Source organism: Cydia amplana, chromosome 25 (assembly GCF_948474715.1).
Source record: "Cydia amplana chromosome 25, ilCydAmpl1.1, whole genome shotgun sequence".
Taxonomy (NCBI): Eukaryota; Metazoa; Arthropoda; class Insecta; order Lepidoptera; family Tortricidae; genus Cydia; species Cydia amplana.
The window spans coordinates 8404968-8419125 of NC_086093.1; the positions used below are offsets into that span (position 1 = coordinate 8404968).

Consider the following 14158-nt stretch of genomic DNA (forward strand, 5'->3'; position numbering starts at 1 on the left):
GCTATATTTGTCAGTGTGTGTGTCTGTGTGTGTGTACCTGCTTCCGCTACTCGGATGTGAGCAGCAGGTACCGGCAGTCGCACACGATCTGCTTGTACCTTTATGTAGTGCTATATTTGTCAATGTGTGTGTGTGTGTGGTGTGTGTGTGTGTGTGTGTACCTGCTTGCGCTCCTCGGAGGTGAGCAGCAGGTACCGGCAGTCGCACACGATCTGCTTGTACCTTTATGTAGTGCTATATTTGTCAATGTGTGTGTGTGTGTGGTGTGTGTGTGTGTGTGTGTACCTGCTTGCGCTCCTCGGAGGTGAGCAGCAGGTACCGGCAGTCGCACACAATCTGCTTGTACCTTTATGTAGTGCTATATTTGTCAATGTGTGTGTGTGTGTGGTGTGTGTGTGTGTACCTGCTTCCGCTCTTCGGATGTGAGCAGCAGGTACCGGCAGTCGCACACGATCTGCTTGTACCTTTATGTAGTGCTATATTTGTCAATGTGTGTGTGTGTGTGTGGTGTGTGTGTGTGTGTGTGTACCTGCTTGCGCTCCTCGGAGGTGAGCAGCAGGTACCGGCAGTCGCACACGATCTTCTTGAGCTCCTTCTCCCAGGTGCTGAACGCGGACACGTCCCGCTCCTGCAGCATCTGCCGGAACACGCGGATGCGCTGGTCGAGCGGCACGAGCGCTATGTGAACAGTGTGTGTGTGTGTGTGTACCTGCTTGCGCTCCTCGGAGGTGAGCAGCAGGTACCGGCAGTCGCACACGATCTTCTTGAGCTCCTTCTCCCAGGTGCTGAACGCGGACACGTCCCGCTCCTGCAGCATCTGCCGGAACACGCGGATGCGCTGGTCGAGCGGCACGAGCGCTATGTGAACAGTGTGTGTGTGTGTGTGTACCTGCTTGCGCTCCTCGGAGGTGAGCAGCAGGTACCGGCAGTCGCACACGATCTTCTTGAGCTCCTTCTCCCAGGTGCTGAACGCGGACACGTCCCGCTCCTGCAGCATCTGCCGGAACACGCGGATGCGCTGGTCGAGCGGCACGAGCGCTATGTGAACAGTGTGTGTGTGTGTGTGTACCTGCTTGCGCTCCTCGGAGGTGAGCAGCAGGTACCGGCAGTCGCACACGATCTTCTTGAGCTCCTTCTCCCAGGTGCTGAACGCGGACACGTCCCGCTCCTGCAGCATCTGCCGGAACACGCGGATGCGCTGGTCGAGCGGCACGAGCGCTATGTGAACAGTGTGTGTGTGTGTGTGTACCTGCTTGCGCTCCTCGGAGGTGAGCAGCAGGTACCGGCAGTCGCACACGATCTTCTTGAGCTCCTTCTCCCAGGTGCTGAACGCGGACACGTCCCGCTCCTGCAGCATCTGCCGGAACACGCGGATGCGCTGGTCGAGCGGCACGAGCGCTATGTGAACAGTGTGTGTGTGTGTGTGTACCTGCTTGCGCTCCTCGGAGGTGAGCAGCAGGTACCGGCAGTCGCACACGATCTTCTTGAGCTCCTTCTCCCAGGTGCTGAACGCGGACACGTCCCGCTCCTGCAGCATCTGCCGGAACACGCGGATGCGCTGGTCGAGCGGCACGAGCGCTATGTGAACAGTGTGTGTGTGTGTGTGTACCTGCTTGCGCTCCTCGGAGGTGAGCAGCAGGTACCGGCAGTCGCACACGATCTTCTTGAGCTCCTTCTCCCAGGTGCTGAACGCGGACACGTCCCGCTCCTGCAGCATCTGCCGGAACACGCGGATGCGCTGGTCGAGCGGCACGAGCGCTATGTGAACAGTGTGTGTGTGTGTGTGTACCTGCTTGCGCTCCTCGGAGGTGAGCAGCAGGTACCGGCAGTCGCACACGATCTTCTTGAGCTCCTTCTCCCAGGTGCTGAACGCGGACACGTCCCGCTCCTGCAGCATCTGCCGGAACACGCGGATGCGCTGGTCGAGCGGCACGAGCGCTATGTGAACAGTGTGTGTGTGTGTGTGTACCTGCTTGCGCTCCTCGGAGGTGAGCAGCAGGTACCGGCAGTCGCACACGATCTTCTTGAGCTCCTTCTCCCAGGTGCTGAACGCGGACACGTCCCGCTCCTGCAGCATCTGCCGGAACACGCGGATGCGCTGGTCGAGCGGCACGAGCGCCCGCTGGCGCGCCGCCCGCGCCTCCGCCTCGATGCGCGCCTCCTTGCCGGCGTCGATCAGGGACGAGGACGTCGCCGATGCGGGCTTCTTCGTTGCCGCTGTAATGTTGTGCTCGATTTAAAAAAAACGCTCATTTTTAGGGTTCCGTACTACCACAGAATAAATAATAGTACTAGGTACAGAAGACTCTCTAACAAAACGCGTCAGTTACGATCAGGACAGATATGGCCGCTAGGTGGCGACAGCGCCACGCGCGGCTTATGGCTAGCCACCAAAATTGGTGTGGAACGGATGTACTTGAAGCTACCTGTTGCAAAGCGACGAAAGCGCGGAGTGAGCCACGCCTGACTTCGGGTAAACTCGGCTCCGTTCGGCTCAGCATTGCTCCGAGCAATTATTAGGGTTGACACAACTTGACGTCCCTTTGCATGCACGACCACAGATAAGATAATGACTTGAATTTTGATTTTGCTACAGGTAGCTAAAAGTACATCCGTTCCACACCAATTTTGGTGACTATAGTTCGTTTTTTTTTAGCATTAGAAAGAACTTGAAAGAAGGTAAGCGATTTTGACATGTCTTTTAATTGATAAACACTTTTTAAAAATCAATTACTATTAGTTATGAAAGTAGAAGACTATAAAATATCGTATTAGATTCATAATTGTTACATATTTACCGTAACTTATTTATAAAATGTATTTTTCAATTAAAAGACACATCAAGATTATTTACCTTATTTCTAATGCAAAAAAAAACGAAGTATAGCCATAAGCCGCGCGTGGCGCTGCCGCCACCTAGCGGCCATATCTGTGCTGATCGTAACAGACGTGTTTTGTTAGAGAGCGAGTCTTCTGTATAGTTTGTAGCTTTCTAGTAGACCCCAAGGCTTATCCTATTGTCTATTGTTCAGTAAAACCGCACGTGCTACTTACCTGCAAAAAAGGGTCCTAATTATTCTATTTGGCACCTGAGCGCGGGCTAGTCCAACGCTCAAAAAACCAGTGTAGGTGCGCTCTCCGATAACGCGCCTTTGTTACGCATCTCGATGACACATTTTAGACTGGTTCTGTAGCGTCCGACTCGCCGGCACTCAGTAACCGAAGTACCGATTTTTTATGCAGGTGGTTGTGGCACGTGGCACGAGCGGTTTTTCTTAACAATAGACAATAGGATTAGCCTTCGGGGTCTATTAGAAAGCTACAAACTATACCTATTTATTCTGTGGCGAAGTCAGGAGTGTCTCCCCGCTGGCATTACCTTCTTCGGGCTTGGCCTTCTTGGCGGGTTCAGCGTCGGAGTCCTCGCTGGACGAGTCGGCGGAGCGCTTCAGGTCGCCGTTGGCGGGCTTGGTCGCCGTCGGCGTAGTCGACGCCTCCTTGCGTTGGAAATACTGTTCAACAAATATATAGTCTGTCAAGCCGAATATGTCAGTAGTAATGTAAAGCAAACTAAAGTATGGTATCCCCAGGAAACAAACTAAAAGCAGCAATGTACACCGAACAACGATGAAATGTAAACAAAACAGTTCCACAGATAAGATATAATGACACGCGATTTTCGAACAATTCAAACGTAGTGTTGCTAACCTGCGATTTTTCAAATTTGCCGCCTTTTTCTACTGACAAGATTTGCTTGACCAACTTTAAATAAACATTATAAGAATAAGAAACCAATTATTGCTACACACAAAACATATAGGTTACACCAGTGGTTCCTAACCTGGGGGTAATTACCTCCGTGGGGGTAAAACTGGTATTTTACGGGGGTAATAAGCGTGTCGGGTTGGACACGGCCAGGGATCGGAAACCGGTATTTTTTGTATGGGAACGAAAACGGTATTTTTCGGCGGGCAGGCCATGGCGCGGTCCACGTCGGCGCGGCCGACGAGCTGCTCGGGTCCCGGGTTGGACCCGAGCCACGCCGGGTGTAGTGTGTGGTACCTGCGTGACGGCGGCGGGCGGGCAGGCCATGGCGCGGTCCACGTCGGCGCGGCCGACGAGCTGCTCGGGTCCCGGGTTGGACACGAGCCACGCCGGGTGTAGTGTGTGGTACCTGCGTGACGGCGGCGGGCGGGCAGGCCATGGCGCGGTCCACGTCGGCGCGGCCGACGAGCTGCTCGGGTCCCGGGTTGGACACGAGCCACGCCGGGTGTAGTGTGTGGTACCTGCGTGACGGCGGCGGGCGGGCAGGCCATGGCGCGGTCCACGTCGGCGCGGCCGACGAGCTGCTCGGGTCCCGGGTTGGACCCGAGCCAGGCCGGGTGTAGTGTGTGGTACCTGCGTGACGGCGGCGGGCGGGCAGGCCATGGCGCGGTCCACGTCGGCGCGGCCGACGAGCTGCTCGGGTCCCGGGTTGGACACGAGCCACGCCGGGTGTAGTGTGTGGTACCTGCGTGACGGCGGCGGGCGGGCAGGCCATGGCGCGGTCCACGTCGGCGCGGCCGACGAGCTGCTCGGGTCCCGGGTTGGACACGAGCCACGCCGGGTGTAGTGTGTGGTACCTGCGTGACGGCGGCGGGCGGGCAGGCCATGGCGCGGTCCACGTCGGCGCGGCCGACGAGCTGCTCGGGTCCCGGGTTGGACACGAGCCACGCCGGGTGTAGTGTGTGGTACCTGCGTGACGGCGGCGGGCGGGCAGGCCATGGCGCGGTCCACGTCGGCGCGGCCGACGAGCTGCTCGGGTCCCGGGTTGGACACGAGCCACGCCGGGTGTAGTGTGTGGTACCTGCGTGACGGCGGCGGGCGGGCAGGCCATGGCGCGGTCCACGTCGGCGCGGCCGACGAGCTGCTCGGGTCCCGGGTTGGACCCGAGCCACGCCGGGTGTAGTGTGTGGTACCTGCGTGACGGCGGCGGGCGGGCAGGCCATGGCGCGGTCCACGTCGGCGCGGCCGACGAGCTGCTCGGGTCCCGGGTTGGACACGAGCCACGCCGGGTGTAGTGTGTGGTACCTGCGTGACGGCGGCGGGCGGGCAGGCCATGGCGCGGTCCACGTCGGCGCGGCCGACGAGCTGCTCGGGTCCCGGGTTGGACCCGAGCCACGCCGGGTGTAGTGTGTGGTACCTGCGTGACGGCGGCGGGCGGGCAGGCCATGGCGCGGTCCACGTCGGCGCGGCCGACGAGCTGCTCGGGTCCCGGGTTGGACCCGAGCCACGCCGGGTGTAGTGTGTGGTACCTGCGTGACGGCGGCGGGCGGGCAGGCCATGGCGCGGTCCACGTCGGCGCGGCCGACGAGCTGCTCGGGTCCCGGGTTGGACCCGAGCCACGCCGGGTGTAGTGTGTGGTACCTGCGTGACGGCGGCGGGCGGGCAGGCCATGGCGCGGTCCACGTCGGCGCGGCCGACGAGCTGCTCGGGTCCCGGGTTGGACCCGAGCCACGCCGGGTGTAGTGTGTGGTACCTGCGTGACGGCGGCGGGCGGGCAGGCCATGGCGCGGTCCACGTCGGCGCGGCCGACGAGCTGCTCGGGTCCCGGGTTGGACCCGAGCCACGCCGGGTGTAGTGTGTGGTACCTGCGTGACGGCGGCGGGCGGGCAGGCCATGGCGCGGTCCACGTCGGCGCGGCCGACGAGCTGCTCGGGTCCCGGGTTGGACCCGAGCCACGCCGGGTGTAGTGTGTGGTACCTGCGTGACGGCGGCGGGCGGGCAGGCCATGGCGCGGTCCACGTCGGCGCGGCCGACGAGTTGCTCGGGTCGCTCCCAGAACGACGTGTGCGCCGTCGGGTTGTAGAAGAACACGCGCCCGTCGCCCGACCACACCAAGCACCTAGGAAAAAAAAAGCATTAAGATCTTCGACATAACTCGGCAGTCAAATCTGTCTCTTGGAACACTGGGGAATTAAAAAAAATCTAAACTAAAAATGTACACATAAACCCCCTGAAAAGTTTATATTTTAAAAATATTTACGTTGTATTTTTTTTTGGGTTCCGTAGCCAAATGGCAAAAAACGGAACCCTTATAGATTCGTCATGTCTGTCCGTCTGTCTGTCACAGCCACTTTTTTCCGAAACTATAAGAACTATACTGTTGAAACTTGGTAAGTAGATGTATTCTGTGAAGCGCATTAAGATTTTCACACAAAAATAGAAAAAAAAAAACAATAAATTTTGGGGGTTCCCCATACTGTGAACTGAAACCCAAAAAATTTTTATTCATCAAACCCATACGTGTGGGGTATCTATGGATAGGTCTTCAAAAATTATATTGAGGTTTCTAATATCATTTTTTTCTAAACTGAATAGTTTGCGCGAGAGACACTTCCAAAGTGGTAAAATGTCCCCCCCCCCCACCCCTGTAACTTCTAAAATAAAAGAATGATAAAACTAAAAAAAAATATATGATGTACATTACCATGCAAGCTTCCACCGAAAATTGGTTTGAACGAGATCTAGTAAGTAGTTTTTTTTTAATACGTCAAAATCCCCTGAATACGGAACCCTTCATGGGCGAGTCCGACTCGCACTTGGCCGCTTTTTTTAATTTTACAAAGGTGACACACGCCCACGCGTCCTTTATTAAGAACAAAAAGTATTTGAAATATAGGCGGATTGTCAAAATAAATTATGTAGCCACAGTAAATTTACTGCAATCTTTCGACACAAGATTGAAACTGTTAATTTGATCCTTAAGCCCTTGCTACACGGTCGCCGACAAGCCCCCAGACCGCGTGGCCTTGGTCCGTCCCGGACCGTGTAGACAGTTGTTTCCAACAAAATTTCGTTTGACCTCCGGACGCCCTTGGCATGCGAACGCGCGCCAGCGACCGCGGTCGGAGCGGTCGGTCCGGAACCGTGTAGCCGCCCGTCGCCAACCACACTAGGCCATTTCGCTTGGAGGACGCGCCGTGTGCGCTCGTGTGGTTAATAGCCATGCCATGGGTACTCAGTAGCAATAATTCATCAAATACTTTCCTCTTCATTCTTAGAAAGTTATGTATGTCCCAGTAGCGTAGTCCAGCAAATTCATTAAGTTGAAATGACTCAACAAATGCCGTTTTCTGAGCCAGCGTTTCATTCATATACCCTTTTCTTTTTTTTTACAAGCTTTTTATTAACTTGCAATATACCTAATGTAAGTATGTAAATATGTTTGTACGGGTCAAATCTTGCAAGTTAAATTAGACCCACTTTCTAGTTTCCGATGGAGCTGAAAATTTGCATACATATGTCGGGTGACAATGCATTATTATGGTACCATAGAGCCGATCTGATGATGGAGACAGGAGGTGGCCATAGCAACCCTGTGATAGAACAACGCGACCTAATTGTGTTTGGGGTTTTTAGAATTGTCTCGACGAGTATTAGTTGCCTGTGGAAAGAAAAGTACAGTCAGCGATAAAAGCTTGTACCAAAAATGAAATTTTTGACAAAAACTTATTTTTTTGTCATTGCACTAGTATGAGTAGGTTATGAAATTTGGCGCACCGGCCAATAAGTTTTGCCGCCCCAGAAGTCAAGGAAGAAAAACAAAATGCAATCCGCCAGGAGTGGCATACGCCGCCCTTAGGGCCATACACCACTGAGTAAGTGAGTAGGTACTAATGCCACGCTAACTTTCTGAAAGGTTACGGGCCATTTTGTGCGCTTGCAATACGTGTTGTCCGTCCGCGAGTTCTGAACACACTGTGGTCTGCCACCGTCTAGCCAGACAACTCAGACGGACCCACATACCAAGGACAGACCAAGGTCAGACGGTTAGTAGGCTTGTCGGCGACCGTGTAGCAAGGGCTTTATTCTTTCACTGATATGTGTCAATTTGTTAATATTGAAATTCACGCCATCTACTCGAGACTAGGCCAAAGGTATGGTGCAATCTTTTCGAGCGATGGCGCCATAACCTTTGGCCTACTGTCGGGTAGATGGCGTTAATTTCAATATTAACAAATTAACACATATCAGTGAAAGAATAAGGATCAAAATCAAATGGCGTCTTAACAGCTTTAATTTGAACCTGTGATGAACGAATAAAGAATTGAATTGAATTGAATTGAATAATTTACCATGACAGTAAATCTCTCTCTATACACTCTATTCCAGTGGTTCCTAACCTTTTTAGTCCGTTTACCCCTATGACTAACTAAGGAACCTGATTTTACCCCTCCTCCCAATGGTAAATAAAAAAAATAAAACGTGTACGTTTGTTGTATTGTTATATTAGGTTAGCTTATTTATTACCCCCGTAAAATACCAGTTTTACCCCCAGGGGGGTAATTACCCCCAGGTTAGGAACCACTGCTCTATTCTCTTTGGTACTACTTACCAGGGATGTTGCGGATGCCGATTTTTTGACATCCGCGGATGCGGATGCGGATTTTTAAAGGCTCACATCCGCGGATGCGGATGTCAAGATAGTACCATAAAAAACGTCAAATATTACATATTAGTAATTTTTATTTCTAAAAACCGGCCAAGTGCGAGTCGGACTCGCGTTCCAAGGGTTCCGTACATTAAGTCCCACTCACGCTTGACTGCTCATTTCTAATAGGTTTTTTGGTTAATGACTAAATTACCTGGCAGTCTAGCACTTACGCCGATTCTAAGACGTTCCTGTACCGACCTGTTTCACATCCGCATCCGCATTAAATACGCATCGATTTTATGCGGATGCGGATGTTGAAAATAATGCGGAAGTTCCGCGGTTGCGGATGCGGATATTCGCAACATCCCTGCTACTTACCAGGGCGTCCCAGAAATAGGCATAATTGAGATCGGCTTGTTCTTCCGCTTCGCTTTCTCTTTCTCCTTTTCCTCCTTCTCTTTCTTCTCCTGTTCCGCTGCCTCGCGCTCGGCCGCCTCGCGGTCGGCCATTTCGCGCTCTTGCTGTTGGCGGACTCGCTCCGCCTCGGCCGCGGCCACCGCCTCCGCGTGAGCCTCCACGTCGATCACTGGGAGGACTGGACACGTTAGGCGATATGTGAGATTAAACAAAAAACCGGCCAAGTGCGAGTCGGACTCGCGCACGGAGGGTTCCGCACCATCAACAAAAAATAGAGCAAAACAAGCAAAAAAACGGTCACCCATCCAAGTACTGACCCCGCCCGACGTTGCTTAACTTCGGTCAAAAATGACGTTTGTTGTATGGGAGCCCCACTTAAATCTTTATTTTATTCTGTTTTAAGTATTTGTTGTCATAGCGGCAACAGAAACACATCATCTGTGAAAATTTCAACTGTCTAGCTATCACGGTTCGTGAGATACAGCCTGGTGACAGACGGACGGACGGACGGACAGCGGAGTCTTAGTAATAGGGTCCCGTTTTTACCTCTTGGGTACGGAACCCTAATGAGTTGGTATAGGTAAAATGAGACAAATAAAAAAAACCGGCCAAGTGCGAGTCGGACTCGCGCACGAAGGGTTCCGTACCATTACGCAAACGGCAAAAAAAATCACGTTTTTTGTATGGGTTCCCCACTCGAATATTTATTTTATTTTGTTTTCAGTATTTGTTGTTATAGCGGCAACAGAAACACATCTGTGAAAATTTCAACTGTTTAGCTATCACGGGTTCATGAGTTACAGCCTGGTGACAGACAGACAGCGGAGTCTACTAATGACATCAGTTAGAAATCATTCTGATATGAGTGTAAGTTCAAATGGGCCTGTTATTCCTGCACTGCTTATCACTACACAGTATAAAACAAAGTCGTTTTCTCAAACATGCAATGAAATGTCGTCGCTCCGGGCGTTATATCAGGCTTCAAAGTATCACGTTTAGGGCGGAGCAACTCCAGAGAACTGTAAAGGAATTTCATACGAAATTGAAGGCCTAGGCCGGGAAGTAATTTTTTTTTAATTCTAATGTAATCATGGAGTCTGTGTCCATGAACAGGCTAAACAGCCGAATTATATATATATATATTTTTTTTTAGTGAATGAATGGTTATCGGACCAAAATATCCGTGTTAACGCCTGTTATACACGAACGTACTGATATTAAGAATACGAATCTGTATGATTCAATGTGTTGATGAATAAATTTAAAATCTTGTCTATACGTAAGTCACCAGAGACCATAGACAATATTTAAAATCCTCTGCATTTATTTTATTTATTGAAATTGAGATTCTTATTATCAGGTTGTGTATAATTTAATGGCCCTAATAGGGTCTATTCGAACACTACACACGCGAAATACGGACGACTTCCGTAAAAAAAAAAGTCATTATGGCAAGACTGGAAGGAAAATTCAAAAACTTTTGTCGTGTAGCTATTTGTGGTTGATATTTATAATTGTTTTTTTGAGTGGTGATTTTTTTTATTTCATTGCATATGTTTGAGAAAAGCACTATACATGCCTAGCCGTGAAAAGGTCTTGCCGACTTCGTATCACTATCCGGCCTCCCTACGGTCGGCCGTCTATACCTACTCACCCGGCAAGCCCTTCTTTCCCGGCGTCTGCAGTAATGTACTATTTCCGCTGCCTGTCTGTCCCTATGTATGCTTAGATCTTTAAAACTACTCAACGGATTTTGAAGCGGTTTTAGTAGATAGAGTGATTCAAGAGGAAGGTTAATGTATAATTTCATAATTTGTTAAACCCGTGCGAAGCCGGGGCGGGTCGCTAGTAATAACTAATTCAGTGTATTTACCTTCCACTTTCCCGTCGATATCCATTTTGTTTTTTTCCGGTTTTTCGCCCTTCTCTTCAGCTATTTTGGCTTGTAACTCTGCAACAATATATTAACAAAGACAATATAATAGAGTCTATAGAGTAGAGAGTTACTGAGTTATGTAGCCACAGTACATTCAAGCGGAGTCCAGACGGGATGATCAAATCGACCGATTTGATCAGAAAATAAATTGGCGTCGATCTCCAATTTATGTATGTCACTTTATTGGACATAAACAGGTTTACATAAAACGGACAAAAACAAAACAAAAATAAGAATGTTATGTACAAAGGCGAACTTATCCCTAAAAGGGATCTCTTCCAGCTAACCTTTGAGAAAATGCGAAAGGATCAAACACTAACAGGTGAAAGACAATTTAATATGGACAAATAGCAATATGAGAATTTTGGATACACATAAAGGAAGACGAGAGCAATAAATAAAGAGAAAACCAGTACTACCTACTCATAAATACGCATAAACTATAAACATACTTATATATAAACCTATACAGGGTGGATTTTCTTTTTGGGTCAGTGAGGGCAGCTACCAGATCCCGTGCTGCTACGAGAAAACGGTCTAAGAAAACCTTCCCTCGATTTCAAATTAATGAAGATTCGCTTTTACAGATTTTGGAAAAAACATACAGGGTGCGAGAAAAAGGTAATTTTTGACAAACTTTTTTTTTGATGCCAATCGATCCCATTCCTATTAAGGATCAAAAGCTTGTATGGAACCAAAAAAAAATTTCCGGCTAGAAAAGCCACAAATCGAGGAAAACTTTTCCCATACAATTTGTATGAAGATGAAAACTTTTATTTTTCACATGCTATTTTTGTATGCCAATCGATTCCATTCCTATCCAGTATCAATAGTTTCTTTGGGGTCAACTTACGGTAATGTACTAAAAAGCCACAAATTAAAGAAAACTTTTTCCATACATTTACTATGGAGAAAACGTGAAATTTAATTCACATTTTTCTATCTGGCCAATCAGTTCTGTTACATTTAAGGACCATAATACTGTATGAAGACATTGTGTGTGTGTCCTCGCACTATTAAGCTGTCAACGCATTTTTGCTCTCGCCGGCCGGGGTATGATTATGACTTAAAACTTTAGGGCATACCTTCGAGGTCCTTCATGGGCTTGGGTTTCTCCCAGACGCTCTCGCTCTTGCCAGCGTTGTAGTAGTAGGGGCGGCCGTCCGGGGCGCGGTGCGCGCTCCACTCGGCCGCCGCCGCCGCCAGCGAGGGCGGGATCACCTGCGACACACTACACTTGAGAAACAGGGTACTTATTACAGTTTGTAGCATGGTCTAATAAAACATGGTCTTCTCTTCCCAGAGTGTCACTTGCCTACGTCACAATAACATTGCCACTTTATTTCAACATAACATGTTACATGGGTACATTATATCTATGGTTAATAAGTTAAAATATTTCTTTATAATTTTATAATTTTCATTTATATGTATTTTATCTTAAATTTTACAATAACACGTCATTTTTAATTATTCGTTAGCAATATCTTCCGATTCACGAAAGAAATTTCAGACGTTCGGGTAATTCTGTTTACACTACTGGCAACACAGGATAGCGCTGTCACATTTGACAATCCGCCATTTTGTCCCTGACCGTCATCCTTGTTGTCCAGGGGTTATTCGTCGACCGCCATTTTGGTAACATCGCCTCGTGATTCATTTCTTTGTTTTTGCTTATTAATGTTGTTTAAAGTGTAATATTGATAGCGTATTATGCAGTAAACTAATGTGGAAGTGTGCAGATAATGAAAAATTAATCATGAAACGCGTTTAACCACCATTCTGGCGTCAACGCCGGGTAGCCCACGCGGGTCCTTGTAAAGTCCAGCTATCGCTTTACAAGAGCTGCATATCCCAACTACCGAACAACGTCGTGCTCTAGAGCATTTGGTATTTCTACCTCTAACCGTGGCTGGCTAGAGCCCTAGAGGCCATAATTTTATACTTTTATACCGTACACTGGCTGAAGTTTTTTACAAATAATACTTATTAATTCGATCCCACGTGGGATACACTTTGACGTTGGCGAAATCATCGACAGTATCGATGGAGCCATATTACCCAAATATTGAATTGAATCCTTGTCGAACGCGTATTAATTGTTATTTCCTTCTCGCTCAGTGTCAGCAGTCGCAGTGTTTTCCAAACTTTTCACGTCGTAAGCTTAGTAATTAATGTTTTGTTACGAAAATGGTTGGCTGCTCTATTCGGAACTGTAAGAGTAGGAGTGAAAAGTGCAGTATAGATTTGTTTTATTTTACTATGTTTCTACATGAATAACTTAAAATTAATGCCGTTAAAATAATTTTCACCGTTGGTTAAAATTCTCCCACATTTTAAAGTTTGAGAACCTGTAAACAGCATGATGACGTAGGCAAGTGACAGTTAGGTCATTCGCGAATCTCGGAAGAGAGTACCAGGCGGAGTATATTATTATACCATGGTTTGTAGCTTTCTAATAGACCGCGAAGGCTAATCCTATTGTCTATTGTTAATAAAAACCGCTCGTGCCACGTGCCACAAGCACCTGCATAAAAAATCGGTACTTCGGTTACTGAGCGCCGGCGAGTCGAACGCTACAGAACCAGTCTAAAATGTGTCATCGAGATGCGTAACAAAGGCGCGTTATCGGAGAGCGCACCTACACTGGTTTTTTGAGCGTTGGACTAGCCCGCGCTCAGGTGCCAAATAGAATAATTAGGACCCTTTTTTGCAGGTAAGTAGCACGTGCGGTTTTACTGAACAATAGACAATAGGATAAGCCTTCGGGGTCTACTAGAAAGCTACAAACTATACGATCCTATACATGTGCTATACTGCCATCATAAGCCGAATAGCGCTATCTCAAAAACAAATGTTTTTGAAAATGGAACTATCAGCTATATAAACTAAAGTATAAGTTAGCAATGAATCTTCTTTTGAGATAGCGCTATTTGGCTTAGTAGGGCAGTATACGTGAGCCATTTTATTTAAAGTTGTACCCTACACCTTTTTTCAAAATTGGGATTTTTAATGTTATTTCTACTCAAAATCATGAGCTCTTTTGAACCGAATAGGAGCAAAATAAAACCGGCCAAGTGCGAGTCGGACTCGCGCACGGAGGGTTCCGCACCATCAACAAAAAATAGAGCAAAACAAGCAAAAAAACGGTCACCCATGCAAGTACTGACCCCGCCCGACGTTGCTTAACTTCGGTCAAAAATCACGTTTGTTGTATGGGAGCCCCACTTAAATCTTTATTTTATTCTGTTTTTAGTGTTTGTTGTTATAGCGGCAACAGAAATACATCATCTGTGAAAATTTCAACTGTCTAGCTATCACGGTTCGTGAGATACAGCCTGGTGACAGACGGACGGACGGACGGACGGGCGGAGTCTTAGTCTGTATGA

The 14158-nt window shown here is 48.8% G+C and overlaps 1 protein-coding gene across 2 annotated transcripts in view; it reads right to left on the reverse strand.

Annotated features, from left to right (window-relative positions):
- Positions 1 to 11987, reverse strand: part of LOC134659593 (transcription elongation regulator 1-like) — a 51102-nt gene extending 39115 nt beyond the window's left edge. The window contains exons 1-6 of one of the 2 annotated variants that reach the window (XM_063515259.1): positions 11855 to 11987; positions 10707 to 10784; positions 8795 to 9002; positions 5743 to 5884; positions 3380 to 3512; positions 530 to 2217 (exon numbers count right to left, since the gene is read on the reverse strand). In XM_063515259.1, coding sequence (XP_063371329.1) covers positions 530 to 2217; positions 3380 to 3512; positions 5743 to 5884; positions 8795 to 9002; positions 10707 to 10784; positions 11855 to 11870 — 2265 coding nt within the window. In that variant the 5' untranslated portion in view covers positions 11871 to 11987. Of the gene's footprint in view, positions 1 to 529; positions 2218 to 3379; positions 3513 to 4062; positions 4133 to 5742; positions 5885 to 8794; positions 9003 to 10706; positions 10785 to 11854 lie in introns of those variants that run through there. The other variant, XM_063515260.1, reaches the window with a different exon arrangement.
- Between the last annotated feature and the right edge of the window lie 2171 nt (positions 11988 to 14158).